Raw genomic sequence first — 17,568 nt, 5'->3', positions numbered from 1 at the left:
AAAAATCCTGTCCCTCCTGATAAAGAGGCAAGGGCTTTGGATAGATGGGGAAAGAAAGTGTATACTTCTTCCACTTTAGCCATGAGGGCGTTGAATTGTCAGTTTCACATGTTAAAATATCAGAATTATCTTCTTTCACAGTTGAAATCTAAGGTGGATGCTCTGGCTGAAGGTATTGAGTGTAAAGAGTTGCAGGATTTAGTTCATGTGTCTGAACAGGTGGGTAAACATTCCTTGCAGTGTGGTTTTGATGCTGTGCAGGCCTCCTCCAGGGTGGCTGCCACTGGTTCTGTTCTTCGTAGGCACGCCTGGCTGAGAGATCAGAATTTAGCTGAGCATGTTAAGACAAGGATTTTGGATGCTCCTTTACAGTCTGATGTGTTGTTTGGTTCACCTGTGGAAGCAGTTTTGAAGAAAATGGAGGACAAGGCTAAGTCTATGCAAACTGTTAAAGATTTTTGCAGGTGCAGCCTCCAAGTTTAGTAGAAATTGGCCTACTAAGGGATGGACTTATCCTGCTTATGATTCCCAGTCTAGGGGTAGGTCTAGACGTGGTAGGGGCAGAGCTCAGGCTTCTTTAGGCCTAGGACAGGAGTTCCCCTGCTCAGACTTCTGGTGAGGGCAGGGGTCAGTCCTTTCGTAAGCAGACCCAATGACCTGCCTTTTCAGCTGCCAGTACGTTCTCGCCTGGCAGCACCTTTGGGAGGAAGGCTGTCTCTTTTCAAAGAAAATTGGGATTTACTTACCCAAGACAGATGGGTTCTGGATATTATTCACCACGGTTACAGGTTTTATTTCCATACCTTGCCTCCTTTCAAAGGCATGCCAGACATTCCTCCTCTTCAAAGAACAGAGGCTCACAAGCAAATTTCTCTGTTGCTCCAAATAGGGGCCATTCAGTCAGTTCCTGTGCCGGAAAGGGGCCTAGGATTTTATTCTCGCCTGTTCCTAGTACCAAAGAAGGGGAACACGTGGAGACCAATTCTGGATTTATCTATCCTCAACACTTATCTGGACATTCCCAAGTTCAAAATGTTGACGTTACAACAGCTTTTACCTCTGCTGGGCAAAGATCACTGGATGGTAACTTTAGATCTCAAGGAAGCTTACCTTCATGTGCCAATAAGACTAAGTTGCAGGAAGTATCTGCGTTTCGAGCTGGAAATTCTCATTATCAGTTCTCTGCATTGCCCTTTGGCTTATCTACTGCCCAGAGTATTCACAAAGGTTCTGGCTCCAGTGATAGCTTACTTCAGGCTAAAAGGAATCCAAATCTATCCTTACTTGGACGACTGCCTGATTCTGGCTCAAGAAAAGAAGATCTTCTACAGCATCTGGAATATGTCATAGCAGTGCTAAGATGCCTAGGGTATTCTGTGAATGAAATAAAGTCCAGTCTAGTACCCTCTCAAGACATGTGCTTTCTGGGTTTGAGACTGAATACAGCAGCCCAGATGGCCTTTTAACCCCGGACAAACAAAAGAATCTTTCCAGTTACTTCCATCATCTATCTCTTCAGTCCGGGCTGACTGCAAGGACAGTCCTTCAAGCCTTAGGGTTCATGGCATCTTGTATTCTGGTGCTTCCCAATGCCAAACTGCATATGAGGAAGCTACAATGGTATCTCAAAAATCTGTGGACACAGCACTGCCAGGATTTGGACACTGTCATTCAAATAATACCTTGCATTCAAAAGGAATTTTTGTGGTGGGCTCAGGAATGTCACCTAAACAAGGGACTCTCTGTGACCCGGCCAGAGGCAAGTCAGATTCTAACGACAGATGCCTCAGATATTGCTTGGGGAGCTCATCTAAATGGAAAGTGGATACAAGACAAGTGGCCTGCCAGACTACAGCATCTACATATCAACATGAAAGAGATGTTAGCAGTTCAGTTTGCATTAATTGCTTTCAAGGAGTTACTTCTTCCAGGGCAGGTGTTGATTCTAACAGACAACACAACTGTCATGTGGTACATCAACAAACAAGGGGAACACATTCTTACCCATTGTGCAGACAAGCAATGATTTTATGGGAGACTGCGCTCAGTCTGCAACTAACTCTTCAGGCAAGGTTTCTGCCGGAGCACAGAACTCCTTAGCAGATGTATTAAGCAGACAAATCATGGATCCCCACGAGTGGAAACTGGATCTTCATGTATTTCAAAAATTGACAGTGTCATGGGGAACTCCAGACATAGATCTGTTCGCTTCTCCACTAAACCACCAGCTGCCAAAGTTTTGCACGAAGGGATTTCATCACACAGCTTGGAAAGTGGATGCTCTTTCTTTCAGTTGGAAAAATCTTCATGTGTATGCCTTTCCACCTCTGCCTCTTCTTCCAAAGGTGCTTCTAAAGGTCAGACAAGACAAGCCAAGGATGATTTTAATAGCTCCAGATTGGCCTCGGCAGCACTGGTACCCATTACTGAGGAGTCTGGTAAGGAAGCCTCCATGGCCTTTACCCTTGATTCCACACCTGTTGTCTCAGAGGGACGGTCATCTGCTCAATGTCAAGCTTCACTCTCTACATCTAACAGCCTGGCATATTCTGTTTTGAAAGACAGCAGGTCTCAGCTTCCTCAACAAGTTTTAAATGTGATTATGGAAGCCAGAAGACCTAGTACAAGGAAAGTGTATGCAGAAAAATGGAAGAGATTTTTGTTTTGGAGTGCAGCAAACAATTTGGAGATTACTGAGCCAAATTTGAGTGTGGCTCTTCAATATCTTACTGAGTTACTGGACAAAGGTTTGTCTTTCTCTTCCATTAAGATTCATGCTGCAGCCCTTTCAGCTCACTATGATTGTGACCCACCATTGTTTTCGCATCCTTTGTTCAAGCAATTTCTTAGAGGGGCAAAGAATATAAGACCCCCACGTAGAGCTCCTACTCCTGCTTGGGATCTCAATTTTGTGTTGGAGAAGCTTACTCTACAACCTTTTGAGCCTGCGGCTACTGCTGAATTGAAATACTTGTCATGGAAGACTGCTTTTTTGTTGGCCATTACTTCTGCAAGAAGGGTTTCTGAGTTGCAGGCCCTTATGGCAGTGGAGCCTTTTTTGATTTTTCATAAGGATAGGGTATCTTTACGTACTAATCCTTCCTTTATGCCTAAGGTGGTTTCTAGTGTGGCTTTAAACCAAACTATTCATTTGCCTACCTTTTATGCAGATCCCCAAAATAAAGGGGAAAAGATTTTGCACACTTTAGATGTACACAGGCTATTGCGTTATTATTTGAGCAGGACTAAGGATTTTAGGCAGTCTCAGCAGTTGTTTGTTTCTTTTGCTTTGAGTTCAAAGGGCAAGCCTGTGTCAAAACAAACTATTTCTAGGTGGATTGGGTGTTGCATTACATTTTGTTATTCCCATCATGGCAAGGAGATTCCAGCTGGGATTAGGCCTCATTCCACTAGGGCTACTGCCACTTCCACAGCATTTCTAAGGGGTGGCAACTAAGGATATTTTGGAGGCAGCTACTTGGAGTTCAGTGCATACTTTCTCTAAGCATTATCACCTTCCTCTCTACTCTAAGTCTAGGGCTGGTTTTGCCACAGCTATTTTGCAAGGCATGTTGTCAGTTCCTGCTTCCTTATGATTTGCCAGCCTCCCTTACCTCTGCTTTGGGATTCTACCCAATAGTTAGGACTGCAGCAATGTGGAATGAAGAACATAGTACAGTTTTGTACCTACCATAAATGTAGATGTTCGAGGATCCACATTGCTGCAGTCCAATTTACCCTCCCTCCTTCCCCTCTGTGTTTAGGGGTGGTTGTGTAGGTGAGGTTATATTTTGCTAATTGTGTATATATTATATATATATTTTTTGGTGCAGGTATTTTGGGAGTTTTTGGTTTTTGGCCTTATCTTTTCAGGGTCTTCTGACATCTGGGGCAAGAAAAGACTGAGGATATGACGTCGGTCATGCGCATTAGTACCCTGACGTACTGACGTCAGTCTAATGCACCCTGACCGACGTCAGCCATATACTTTGGTATTCGGGCCGACTGGACAGCGGACTACCCAATAGTTAGGACTGCAGCAATGTGGATCCTCGAACATCTACATTTATGGTAGGTACAAAACTGTACTTTCTATATTATATAAACAAAACGACAAAAGAGTGAATGCTCTTTCATCGACAGGAAACGTCGAAACCACAAAACAGCGAAGTTACAGAACAGTGATCCCCCCCCCCCCCTCAAGGAAAGAAAATCGCTGCTCCAAAAAAAAAAATGTAAAGACAAAATAAAGTGGGGAGCTTCACCACCCACACACCCCCAATGTGGGGGGCTGTTCCCCACAACCCCCCTACTTAAATATACCAACTCTGAGATTGGACTACAGTGGAGGAAAGTGCAAAGTCCCAAGAATGGTCCAGCGATTTTCCCTGGGAAAAAAAATCACTGTTCCCTAACTTTGGTGTTTTGTGATTTCAGCTTTTGTCGATGAAAGAGCATTCAGTGTTCTGTCGTTTCGTGAATTTAATATGGACTCTTTTTCCCTTCAAAGTGCACATAATTATTGTATAGAATCAATTCCATAAATGTGCACAGTAATTTAATCTCATTGTGCAGTAAATTACTCCCTTCGGCCATTGCTTTATAAAACCATTCCAGTCCTGTGTCATGAGGAATAACTAAGAATAGATCTCTAACATCTGTCTCAACCAATATAATGTCCTTATAAAATTCACTTCCACCAACTTATTTTAAAAAATACCATAAATCAATTAAAACATATGATTTATCTTTAACATTAAAAACTTTTTTTGTAAAGGGAGAATAAATTATTTCCACCTGCTTTACAGTAAATTTGGAGAGAGTAACCAGATTTAAATATTGTGTTCTTCTTTTCAAAGAAGGGTAGTCATCACATTTCTCAGTATAATTTATAGCTGAAAAGTTTCAAGTGCTTGGATGATCCGGTGAGGCAAAGTAACCAACTGATCAGAATTTGGAGTATGTCTCCTAAGGAAAGAGAAACATGTTTAATGATTTTCCCATCCATGCCAAATATTTCTGATTTGCTGGAGAAAACTCAGGGCTTTGGATGTGGAAAATGCACTTAGCAGAGTCAATCTTGTATTGCAGATACATAATCATGGCCTCTAAATAGTGGTTACAAAAAATTAATAATAACAGCTATCCCTGTCCTCGTTCCCTCTGAATAACGGGCAAAGCACTCGTTCCCTCTGAATAACAGGCAAAGCAGTCGAATTTAAACCCTTACTTTTCACCTTTTAAATGCTCTTTCTTTGATTCTGGGATTCCTGCAACATCATAATGTCTGGAGAAATATTTTGTATGTAAGTAATAAGCCAGTGTCTTTTTGCAAAATGTTTGTTCCCGTTTACATTCCACAACATAAGCTTTACCGTGTGTGTAAGTTACAAAAAGTAGTTTTCATAGTTTGGTACTGCTCTTCTAAGAAACTCCCCAGTAGTCCTTAAATGGACTGTCGCCTTATTTAAACTAGTTAAAAATAACCAGCCTAACTTGTAACTTGTCAGAAGTGACGGGAATAAAATATCTAAATACCAACATTAAAACTGTGAAAATAGAACTGTGATCATTGAACAAATACTTAGAATGTTTAAAAACAACTTAAAGCCAGTAGTAAACATTATAGTTCAGAAAGAATTATGCTCTTTCAGTTTTGCATAAAAGCTTTTACAAGCAGGAGGAAACAAATCCTCTATTCAGGTGGAAAAGAAGAATGAATATTGAAAACTAACAATAATGCAATTAAGTACAGATCACACTTGCCCTTCCCCCTTCTTGGTTCTCGGTAAAGTACTCCAAATAACACTAGCGAAATAAAAGCACCAGAAGTGGCAGTTGTCATAAATGAGCCATAGGCTACTTGTGTTACTACAGTTGTTGAGTTAGTGAGAGAACTATTATAAAACAGCAGAGTTGAAGAAATAATAATGCCCCCATGAATCTGTTTTTGAGCTCATGAGGTATAGCAGTCATTGTATGTATTTAACTTTGTGGAAGGAATATGTTTAAAATTACACTTGTCCCCCCCTCCCCTCTTGAATTTAGATTAGTATCCGCAAGAAGACCCACAAGTATTCAGACTGCCAATTTAAAACATAACCAAAAAAGAAAAAGGGTAGATGTAAAAATCTATCATAGTGCGTTATGTTTTCTGGCTTGCAAAGTTCAGTTAGTGAATTTGCATTAAGTGCTTCTCAGGATTGTTCACTTTTAGACTACAAAAGGCTCATTAGGTTTACAACCCCAGGGAAGGGAAGTAATGCAGCTGTGTGACAATATATTTATATTCTAGTCAGAAAGCTGTGATTGTTGAGCCTGCCTAGTTTTATTAAATCAGTGGGTATAAAGTAACAACCAAGCTACAGGTATCGTCCTGTTTGTTTTCCTTGGCAGGATATTTTCAGTTGTAGTAGGTGAAATGATGCAAGAGTAACTGAAATGGACAAATTCCAAAAGAAAGTATTAGAAAATTTCATTTGCCCCCAAAAAAACATTGTGTGCACTGAGGAAGTTAACCAGGATAGAAAGGCCACAGAAGGGAAGATACTCCCGAGACATTCCCTTTTTATTCTGCAGAAATATGGGGATCATTCTCTCTTGGGTGGAAAATGCAGTATGGCAAAAGGAAATGTTTTTAGAGCACAGTTACTTCGTTTATTTATTTATTTTTTTACTTTTTTGCATCACTTTACTTTTTTTTTGCGGGTGACTCCTTTACTGCATTGTCTCTTTTTCACTTGCTTTGACATTTTTCCAGCAATGTTTTAGTTTTCCAGCTATACTATCTTAGTGTTTGTGCCACTTGGATTTTCAAAGGTAAATGACTGTGGCTGTTAACTAATAACATTACTACGTCATTGGATGTGATTTTCCAGTTCAGTTCTTTGTAATGCCCTGTAGGTGAAGTCTGAGTGGGTTTTCACTGGGACATCTGGTTTTATGTCCTGTTTTAAAGATGCGCTAAGAAGTTACCAAGTGGATTAGAGGAGATGGTGTACATGGTGCAGGTGTGTTTCTGTAGCTGTTTATGTATGCACACGTGTGCTCCTGATCCAGAATTACGTATGCACACACGTGCCCACGTTTGTGTGTGTCCTGATCCAGAATGGCAGTTTATCTTGGGCACATTCTTGTCTTGCATCTATTGTTTATCAAGAGAGACTCCAGTTGCCTGTTGCCATTATTTACATGAATAGAGTGTAGAAGTTGTCTAGATGGAAACTTATTTCTGAATTATTTTGTCAGTTTTAACCCAGTAAAATGCTGGATGCTTAATTGATGTTTCTTCTGTAGTATATAAAAAAATTGGCCTTGGCCTTGTCCAGCTGGTTTATAGAAGCTGTGGTTAAAAATCGAAATAGAGACATTTTTGCTGGCATATGATAAAGGAATTGATGCGTGCAGAAATTTTTTACTTTTAGGCCATAGTAGATTTGAAAAAGTGCTTGGTGGGCAACAATTTGCTTAAGCCCTGTTAATTATCACTTTTTAAATGGCTGTCATACACAAGTTTCGGTGATCATTTTACCTTTAAATGGTTGTGTTTATACTTTTTCATGCTTCTTTTTAGTGGAAACAGTTGCACATTGTGTTAGCTTTTTTCATCTGACAGGATGGTGCATATATTGTGAAGCCAGTTTTCTGTTTTATGCAGCTCTGTTTTCTTTAGCCCTAGCAATGGTTGTTGCAGTGTTGGAATTATCTCCGTATTATATTCAGTCATACCCTCGTAGTAAAAATACCTGATCTTTAAAAAAGGCTATATTATTATTAAGATGTGAAATGAAGCTTGCATATTTATTTTACCATTTTTCACTACTATTTGAAGTATCCGTACAAAAAGTATATATACTTCTGAAATGTAAGGTCGCTTGGGCTTGTTGTTTCTGTTGCAATTTGCTTTTAGACCGGTCACTACTTTTATTTGCATTTAAGCTCTCTTGTTTATATAAATATCAATAAAATGTTATGGTTGAGATGACAACAGTAGGAGGAGCTATATGAATAATATCTTAACAAGGAAAAAATATCTCATATTTCCTTTTTTTGTGCAGATGGTGCATGTTTTGCCGCAGACTGTTTTGTATGTAGCAGACCTGGAGACCTTTTGTGGACAAGAGGACACTCGTGAAAGAAAGAAAGGTGAGCATGCAAACTAAGTAACTTAGCCTGCGTATGAATTAACTTGGTTCCCCCAGTACCCCTTTTTTTTTAAGTTAATACCCCCTTAAAGTCTCACTAACCCCTCTTGCCTAAGTCTTATTTATTTCTAGCGTAGCTAACATTTTATCTGAAATCAGTCTTCATCTGTTCTTGACTAGTGGGTCATGGTTCCGATCCTCTGAAATGAACTGGCCATTCTATAGCTCGTTTCAGCCAAAAAAAAAAATCTCTCCAGCTGAAGTCTACCCACAATTTCCTGAAGTACTTTTACATTATTCTCTTATCTATTTCTTCACTTTTTATAACTATCTTCTTCTTAGTTTAATTTGTTTATCTGTTGAGTCTACCCTTGAGTGTGTGATTTTTCTCCTGCCGCTGGTAGTTTTCTTTCCCCTACCATCGTTGGTAGTTTGTTCCCTGTCTTACCATTGTAGTAACCTTTTCTGCAGTTGTTGGTAGAATTTCTTTCTTTCTTAATCTTAGAGTCTGTGTGTGTGTCTGTGTGTGTGTGTGTGTCTGTGTGTGTGTCTGTGTGTGTGTCTGTGTGTGTGTCTGTGTGTGTGTCTGTGTGTGTGTCTGTGTGTGTGTCTGTGTGTGTGTCTGTGTGTGTGTGTCTGTGTGTGTCTGTGTGTGTCTGTGTGTGTCTGTGTGTGTCTGTGTGTGTCTGTGTGTGTCTGTGTGTGTGTGTGTGTGTGTCTGATAGATATGACAGAATCTTCTACCACAGGCTTTAAACAATGTACTGAGTAAGGCAGAAGAATGCCAAATTCAGATAATCACAAAAAATGTCTATTGTTTGGGTGGTCCTCACTTTAGTGTGGCTTGTTCCATTTGCTAGGGCTTTAGTAATAGAACCTTGGCAGAGAGAAATAATAAATTGATCCTCAAAGGGCTCCTTAAGGCCCCTTTTAAGGAAATCTTGCCCATGGCCATCCAGTCTCCTCCGGCCTCTGGCTCTGAGTCTTCTTGCTCGATGCCGTCATCTCCTTTGGCGCTAACCATTACGAAACACAAGCATGCCTCTGAGGTTTCCTCCACAGAATGGAAAACCAAGATTCACAAACCTTTGGAATTGTCAAAGTCTCCGGCACTGAAAATTTCTTTGGTACCTTGTACACTGGCTTTGTGTCTGGTTCAGAGTCCTAGCTCTGTGGCTCCGTTCACCTCTATGACTCCGACTCCGGTACCGACTATCTCTCCCATTGAGCAACAGTCTGTGCTGAAAGAACCCAGGTCTACTTATTCACCGTCTATAGACCCTTTCCATGGACATTTACCTAGTCCTTTCATTGAGAGATCTGATTTCTCTTCAGCCTTGTCGATGTGCTCCAGCAGAAGTCTTTTGGAAATGATGTTAGGTTGGTGGACCAGATCGTGGCAGCTCGGGGTCTTCCCTCTTCTGTTCAGCCCCATTTCCCTCCCGAAGCAGGTGTTTTTTCTCCATCCACAACCAATTATTCTCCTCCTCTAGCCTCTTCACAAATTTTAGAGCCATAGACTCAGACCTCCCAGGTCCCAATGACTTCGATGTCGACTATAGCCTTGTCCTCGACAACAAGAGTCTGGCTCTGGCCCTCTCAGTGCCATCGGCACTGTCATGTCCCCAAGACCATGTCCTTACTGCCGAGCATGGAGACTACCTGTCATCTCCGAGCTTTTCTACAGAGCCTGTCCATATCTGCTGCGGCTGTGGCAGTACTGGACCTGTTCTTGGTTCCAGTCTGTCAGGTGGGGCTCTGGGTGGGGTGTGTGACCCCGTTTCCAAGTTTGTTTGTCTCAGTTCCAGACTCCCATCCCTCCTCAGGGGGCCTGCATTTCAGGCTATGGAAAGGGCTTTAGCCACTGCTTCTTCTCACATGGCTTCTGGGTTATTGAAGTCTTCCCCTGTAATCCCAGTTTTCTCAGTTCAGCCACCATCCTCTACCCCGGACAGTGCCCATCATGGTCGCAAGATTTGCCTTTGAAAGGTAATTTCTCTTCCAAGTCCTCTTCAGATGTTCCCACTGACGAGACTCTTTGGAAGAGATTGTGTAAGAGGAAACGCATCGATTCTCTGGAAGAATATGTCACAGAAGACATGGATTTTGATGACTGGGAGGGTTCCCCATCATCACCCCCGAAAGGCATCTCCTTTGGAGACATTCTGGAGATCCTAAAGCGGAGGGGTGATTGGAGGTCCAAAGAGTCATCCTCAGAGGAATCTGTGTACTTGCAGGCCTTTGGTGTGTGCCCAGCTACCTCCTGCGTGACCCCGCCCTCTGATGATCTAATTAAACTGATTGCTCAGTGGGCTTAGATGGCTCTTGATTCTGTCGAACCAGTCCCCCGAAGACCTGAAAAATACTTAGTGCCCCAGAAGACCAACCACATTGGGCTAAGGGTTTAGTAGTAGATGCCATGGTGGTAGCAGCTGCTACAAGAAGAGAACTAGCCGAGGAAAGTTCTACTATCCAACCCCCAAACCGAGAATGCAGGGCGATAGATTGGGGAAGTGGGTATATGCGTCATCGACCTTCTCCTTCAGGTCCTTGAAAAGGAGCTGTCAGATACCCGGACGGGAGCAGTAGCTGGGGGGTCCAGAAAAAAGTGGCCTTCCAGCTAGCTACCCAGGAGTCTATCTCTAACTCGTCCATGAGGCTCATCCCACATGCGGCTGAAGGGGTAACCAGGTCAGCAGCTTCAGGCGTTGCAGTTCGGAGACTCACTTGGATGCACCAGTGTGAGTTTGTGAAACCATTCAAGTCTTCCTTTGTCAGTGCCCCCTTTGATGGGTCCTGTTTGTTTGATCCCAAAGTAAAATAAACTCTGTCCAGGTGTGAAAAGGATGGAAAGACTTTATCTGCTGTAGGCATACGTTTTTCCACTCCTCAACAGTCCTATTCCAGGAATCAAAGGAGTGGTAAATAAAATGTGGTTCAAGAAATCCCAGAAGCCTTTCCAGGACACACGTGGCTCAGACTCCCATCGGGGCAGAGGGGGGAGTTGCAGTGGAAGATGCCATCTCAGAGGCTGGGGTGGTCCACAGAATCAGGTTTTTAGAGATTCTTTCGCTGGTCAAGCGGTTTCCAGAGATTCTTTCGCTGGTCAACCTTATCAGTGCTCTTGAAGGGGTGCCCGATTGCGTACCTCTGGAAGCAGTCTGGGGAAGAGTTTCCTTGCACAGAGACACCTGGTGGTGCATAACTAATGATGCCTGGGTGCTAAGGATAATTACCAGAAGTTATCTGTTCCCTTTACCCTTTATCCCTGATGTTCCACCCAGTCAGAGAGTTCAAACAGCAATATAGATACAAAAGCTGCTAGAGAAAAGAGTCATCCAAGAAGTTGCACCAGACCAGTTAGGATCTGGGTTTTGCTCCAGATTCTTTTAAGTGCCAAAGAAAACAGGGGACTGGAGACCGATTTTGGATCTCCGCATTCTAAACAAATTCATCCAACAAGCAGAATTCTGGATGGTCTTGGTTCAGTCTGTTATCCCCTTCTTAAAGAAAGACAATTGGTTGTGCTCCATCGAATTTCAAGACTCGTATTACCACGTAAAGGTGGACAAACGCTCAAGAAAGTTTCTCTGCTTCTGGCTGGGAGACGGTAATTTCCAGTTCAGTGCGCTGCGGCCTCACCACAGCCCCCAAGGTGTTCACCAAATGTGTGGCAGCAGTCACAGCTCATTTGAGGCTTCATGGATTCCGAATGTTTCCTTATCTAGATGGCTGGCTCCCCTCCGCTCCTCCAGGCATCTGTTAGAACAGACCATGAACTTTATACTGGACCTATTCCATCAATTGGGCATAACAGTAAACTGTACACAAAGTCCCAGTTAATCCCCACCCAGGGCATGGAATTCATCGGAGCTCATCTCAACTACTCCTCTTGCATAGCATCACTTTCCCTACACAGGTTACAGAAGGTACAGGAGCAGGTTCATCCACTAAGTACCTGCTCAGCTGTTTCTGCAGGCACTGCGCTTCATGCCATCATCTTGGTTCCATTAGCAAGATTTCACATGAGACTGCTCCAGTAGTTACTAGCAAACCAGTGGTCGATTCTAACCCACTCCATGGACCACTTCATTTTCATATCCAGTTGATGGAAGAACGATCTTAACTTGGATGTATTCAGTTGGTATGTTGGTATCTCATAAACAATCCATCAGGACCCTCTACCTAAACAAATGAGAGAGACTTTCTATATGGGCCTCTAACAATGGAGTAGACCCCTTTTCAGCACCAGTAGAGAAAATTTTGGAATTCCTAACTGCCATATTTAATAAAGGAGCCTCTGCTTCCTTTATCTCAGCAGCAATTTCAAATAATTTCCCACATACTTTGCAAGGTTTTCCTGAAGAGTACAACATGCTTAAAGCCTCCTTTTGAAGATCCTCTAGCACTCTGGGATCTCACTCTGGTATTGCAGTCACTTACGGCACCATCATTTGAACTGACAGCTACCTGTGATTTAAAATTCCTAAAGTGAAACAAGTCTCTGAATTACAAGCTGTATGTTCCAAAACCCCTTACTTAATGTTGCATAAGGATAGGGCATCACTTAGGACCACCCCAACCTTTCTAAGGTGATTTCGGAGTTTAATGTCAGTCTATAGATTTACCAGTATTCTTTTCGAACTATTCTAACAAGGGAGAGCACTGCCTTCACCTTCTGGATGTACACAGGCAGTTGCTGTTCTATCTAGATAGAACTTAACAGTTTAGATGGTCAGAACAATTGTTTGTGTCCTTTGCTAGTGCAACTAATGCAGATCAGTGTCCAAAGTAACTCCCTCCAGATGGTTAAGAGATTGTATATCTTTCATGTATACGAAGCTGAATCTGAAGCTAACAAAACCAGTAAAAGCACATTACACTAGATCAGTAGCAACTTCTGCTGTCTTCCATTCCAGGGCTTCCATGTTGGAAATTTGCACAGCTACAACTTGGGCTAAGCCTCATACACTTATTACTCATTACAAGTTAGATATGGTCTCCAGGAAGAGAGCATCCTTTGGTTCTATGGTTCTCAGGAATGTTCTTCCATAAGGCCACCCAAGATCTAAGGTAACTGGGACTCTGTCCTACTAATTAAGAATAGATGAAGATTAACAACATCAGATACGAATATCAGATAGAAATCTTATATGTTCCATCTGTGTTGTTGATCTTCATCTATTCTTGTGTCCCTCCTGCCTGCCCCCTCCTTTAGACTTCTGGTAGAGCGACATCCTCTCCTGAGTTCTTATTGTTAGGGATATCTTGGACAAGGTTTTGAACTTTTGTATTTTATAGAGTTAGTCTTCTGTCTGAGTTCTTCTGTCTAATTGCAGACTCAGTCTGAGGTAAACTGGAGAGAGGTATTGTGGGTAGACTTGCAGCTCGAGAGATTTTTTTTTTTGTCTGAACAGCCGGATCGGTTCCGAGGATCGGAACTGTAACCCACTAGTCAAGAATAGATGAAGATCGACAACACAGATGGAATGTTATGGTAAGACATTACGTCTTTATTCCTCAACACACGCGTCATTTCAGTACTGAACATTTCCCACCTACTGTAGTTTTTCTCTACCATTGATTGTTTGCATCATTCTGTTTCCCTGTATCTGTTTCATAAATCTTGTTTATATAAATTGTATGTTCTTTTTGTTAATTATATCCACATATTACAATTTTCTGTTTTTTTTGATGATCTTGTGTATTGTATTACTCAGTGGAACTTTTCACCCCAGGTCCCCATTGAAAAGGGATTATTTGTTTTTTTACACCCAGCTGGACCATCCCTGTAAACAATTGATAATTATTGTGAAATTACACAAGGTTTTGCTCATTTTCTCGAGTGAACAAATAAGACTGAATTCGGAATGTCAGGTAAAAATGGAGTGTGAGGCAGGGCATGCAGAATAATGTTTGAGACTTGCTTTCATGAATCTGTGCATTTCTGCTGCTCTTATTTATTTTATAAGTCAGCATTTGTTTACAGTGATGGTTGACTGGGTGTATGCAAATGTGTTTTCAGTGGAGGCCTGTGGAGAAAAGCTCTGACAGCACAGAAGATGCACAGTTTATGCTGTCAGTGAAAAATTGCAAAAAAGATAAAAAAAAAAAAGTTTTACAACAGCTTTTGGAGTATGATAGTTTCATTGTAGCAGTAGGTGTAATCAACTTTTTGAAAGCAGTGTGAGTATGTTAACAGTATTGAAGTTTTTAAGGAAAAAAAACACCTTCTCAAACTTGTATTATAGCTCATTCCTTTAAGATGGTTCCTAACGAGTTTGCAGCTTCTTCACAAAACTGAATTTGTTTAGTGCAAGGGGGGCTTACTTCATTGAAAAAAAAGTATTTGAATATTCAACTCTGTGAACCAGTTAACATCTCATAGTTTTGACGTACTGTTATCATCACAAGACCCACATTAAAACAGCATTTAATATGCTTTCTTTTATATGTATACACGTACCTATACATACGTATATAACCTCAATGCTTCAGAACCATTGGTCACTTAGTCTTTATTATTTATTTATTATTATTTTACATTTGTTGACCAGGAGTATCTTACTGGATGCATGTCCATTTTCAGCGGAGGCCCGGGGAGAAAAGCTCCACAGTAAAATTCGGACAATCATTACAAGGAATACAGAGATGTTAAATTCATAGAAAGTAACAGTCTTAACATGGACGGGTAACGTGTTATGTTAACTTGAACTAAACCTGTATATCAGGTATGATGGTAACGTAGGTCAGGTTAAGGCAAAGTAAGATTCAGGTTTAACAGTACTGTATAGAGTACACACAGATAATCAGTTTATGGATTAGATATTCTGTAGTGGTGAGGTAGTGTAGGATAGTGTAGTGGAGGAGGTGGCCAGGTAGGTAGAGGGGAAGAAAGTAACAGGGGGTAGATAGAGGGGTGGTAGAGTTATTGGGTGAGAAAAGTAATAGTTTGGCTTTTTTGGTGTTTAAAATTATGTGTTTGCTAAGGAACCAGTTTTCTGTGGTATGGAAGGCTTTTGTTGGGTTAGAGAGAAGTGCCTGAGGGTCATTGGCTGAACAGACAAGTGTAGAGTCATCATCGTTTTGTATAACTGCTGCGTCCTGACAGTGTGAAGATTGTTGGTAAAAATGGAGGATAGGAGGGGACCTAATATGGATCCTTGTGGGACCCCTGTGGTGGTGGGTAGCAATGAGGATAAGTTATTGTCCCACCGCACTGCTTGTTGTCTTCTTTGTAGGTAGTTCTCAAATCAAGCCAGGGTTTGGTTGCTTAGGCTGAGGTCAATAAGGGCATTATCAGTTTGGGATGATTGACCATATCAAAGGCCTTGAATAGGTCCAGAAATATGGCAGAGATTAGTTTGCCTATGTGTTTGTTTTGATTGATGATGTTTGTGAAGGAAAGTAGGGCAGTGGTAGTGCTATAAGCTGGCATAAATCTGTGTTGTGTAGGAGAGAGAAGTTTGTTATTAAGCAGGTATGGCATGAGTTGGTGGTGGATGCATTTCTCAGGTATTTTGGCCAGTGGAGACAGAATGGCTATGGGGCGATAGTTGGTGAGATCGGTGGAGGTTCCGCCTTTATGGAGGGGGATAATATAGGTTTTCCAGATGGGTGGGATTGAGGTTTCTGAGATTGCTGTACTTAATAGGATGGATATGGGGAAGGCAAGTTCATTGGCAGCCAGCTGAAGGAATTCAGCAGGTAGTCCATCGGCTGCTAGTGAGGTAGGTTTGAGTTTAAGTAGCAAGTTTTGACATAGTTGGTTGGGATGGGTTGGAATTGGAAGGTAGTTTTAGATTTATCTATAGGCTGTGGGAAATTAATGGTAGTGGTTGCAGGCTGTTTTTGAGCAAAGTTATAAATGGTCTCAATAAAGTATTTGTTAAATGCATCTGGTATATTTGTGATTTCATTTGAGGAGGTAGGAGAAGGGGTGGAAGGTAGCCAGGGTGGAGTATGATGTTAATTCCTGCCCAGAATTTCTTGGGGTTGTTTTGGTGATTGTTTTGTAGCTCCAGGAAATAGTTCTTTTTATCCAGGAGGACTGATCTTTTTCTCTCATTTCTGAGGTGTTGGAATTGTACCTTAGCTGATGGGGTTCTAGTGGTGCTCCAAGTATCCCAGACTTTGTTCCTTAATGAAATTTTCTTTTTAGTTTCTTTGGTAAGCCGGGGGGCTGCTTTTGTTTTGAGTTTAGTGATAAGGGGTGGGGCATGGGCATTTAGGTTACTTAGGAAGGTGTTGAAATGGTTTACGGCTTCTTCTAGGGGTAAAGTCGTTAGTAGGTGCCAATTATGGTGTTTTAGTTCAAGTTTGAATTTGTTGGGGTCGAACGTTTTTTGTTTTGTAGGTTATTAGTGATCTGGAGGTAGGTTTGGATTGGGTTTTGAATTTTAATAGAAAAGTGGGTTGATAGTCACTGAAAGAATCTAGGAGGACACCTGCCTTCTATGGGGTGTTGGTCCTGTTTGTTAATATCCAGTCTAGGAGGCGTTCTTTAATTTTTGGAGTTCCTAGTCTAGTATTACTATGGATAATTTGTGAAAAATTATAGAGGTTAATATGGTTGGTGGGGGTTAAAGCTGAGCAGATATTCCAATCTATGTTAAAATCACCAGGTATAATGGTTTCTTGAGGGAGGTTTTTGTTTGACCATTGTAGGAAGGCTTCCAGGGTTAGGATGTTATTGCCTGGTGGTATATAGCATGTGACAATGTTGATTGACTTTTTGTTGCCAAGTTTGAGTTCAACTAGGAGGATTTCAGAGTTGTTGAAAGAGGGGATTTGCAGATTGATTGTGCTGACATTTAGGTTATTCTTAGAGTAGGGCTACACCCCCTCCTTTTTAGATAGTCTGTCCTGGTGGAGTATATTGGAACCAGTAGGTAGGATTTCTTTGTCTGCAATAGTGGGTTTTAGCCAGGTTTCGTCAGACATATGTCAGGGTTGTAGGTGGAGAGTAATGCCTGTAATAAGTGTACCTTATTGTCAATACTTCAGATATTTAAGCACAGAATTAGTAGGCTGGTTTTTGGTCTATTGGTAGGTAATTGGTTTGAGGAGAAGGTGGTATTTACAAGGGTGGATTGCCAAGGGTTAGGTCCTGGATTAGGGTGAATGTCACCTGCAAGTATCAATTGGTAATTAATGTGGTGGAGGATCTTAGTAAGTTCTTTAGCCAACATTTCAGCTGATAAGAATTTAACTTATCTTTTACTGGCAAAAGATTGAGCTGTGCTTCATTTTGAAAGAATGTTTATTAAATGCAATGACTTCTCCATTGATGTTATCTAGTAAATTTGCCTTTGTTGGACATCTTCCAACTAAATTTATGCCAGGTGTCTTTGTCTTGGTTCTTTCAATTCATTTATTCAGTCATTCTCTGGTTATCCGCTTAGTCTAGTTTTGGGTCATGAAA

General features: G+C 41.5%; 1 protein-coding gene across 1 annotated transcript in view; it reads left to right on the top strand.

Annotated features, from left to right (window-relative positions):
• The window catches only part of FBXO22 (F-box protein 22), a 381,068-nt gene that overhangs the window by 80,721 nt on the left and 282,779 nt on the right, over window positions 1–17,568 (top strand). Inside the window, exon 3 of the mRNA XM_044070271.1 lies at window positions 8,058–8,145. Within this exon, the coding sequence (XP_043926206.1) occupies window positions 8,058–8,145 (88 nt within the window). The remainder of the gene's footprint in view (window positions 1–8,057; window positions 8,146–17,568) is intronic.

The sequence above is a fragment of the Protopterus annectens genome, chromosome 4.part1 (genome assembly GCF_019279795.1).
Source record: "Protopterus annectens isolate FY-2018-M chromosome 4.part1, PAN1.0, whole genome shotgun sequence".
Classification (NCBI taxonomy): domain Eukaryota; kingdom Metazoa; phylum Chordata; order Ceratodontiformes; family Protopteridae; genus Protopterus; species Protopterus annectens.
The sequence above is the reverse complement of the archived record's forward strand: the minus strand, read 5'-3'. Positions and strand labels throughout refer to the sequence as shown.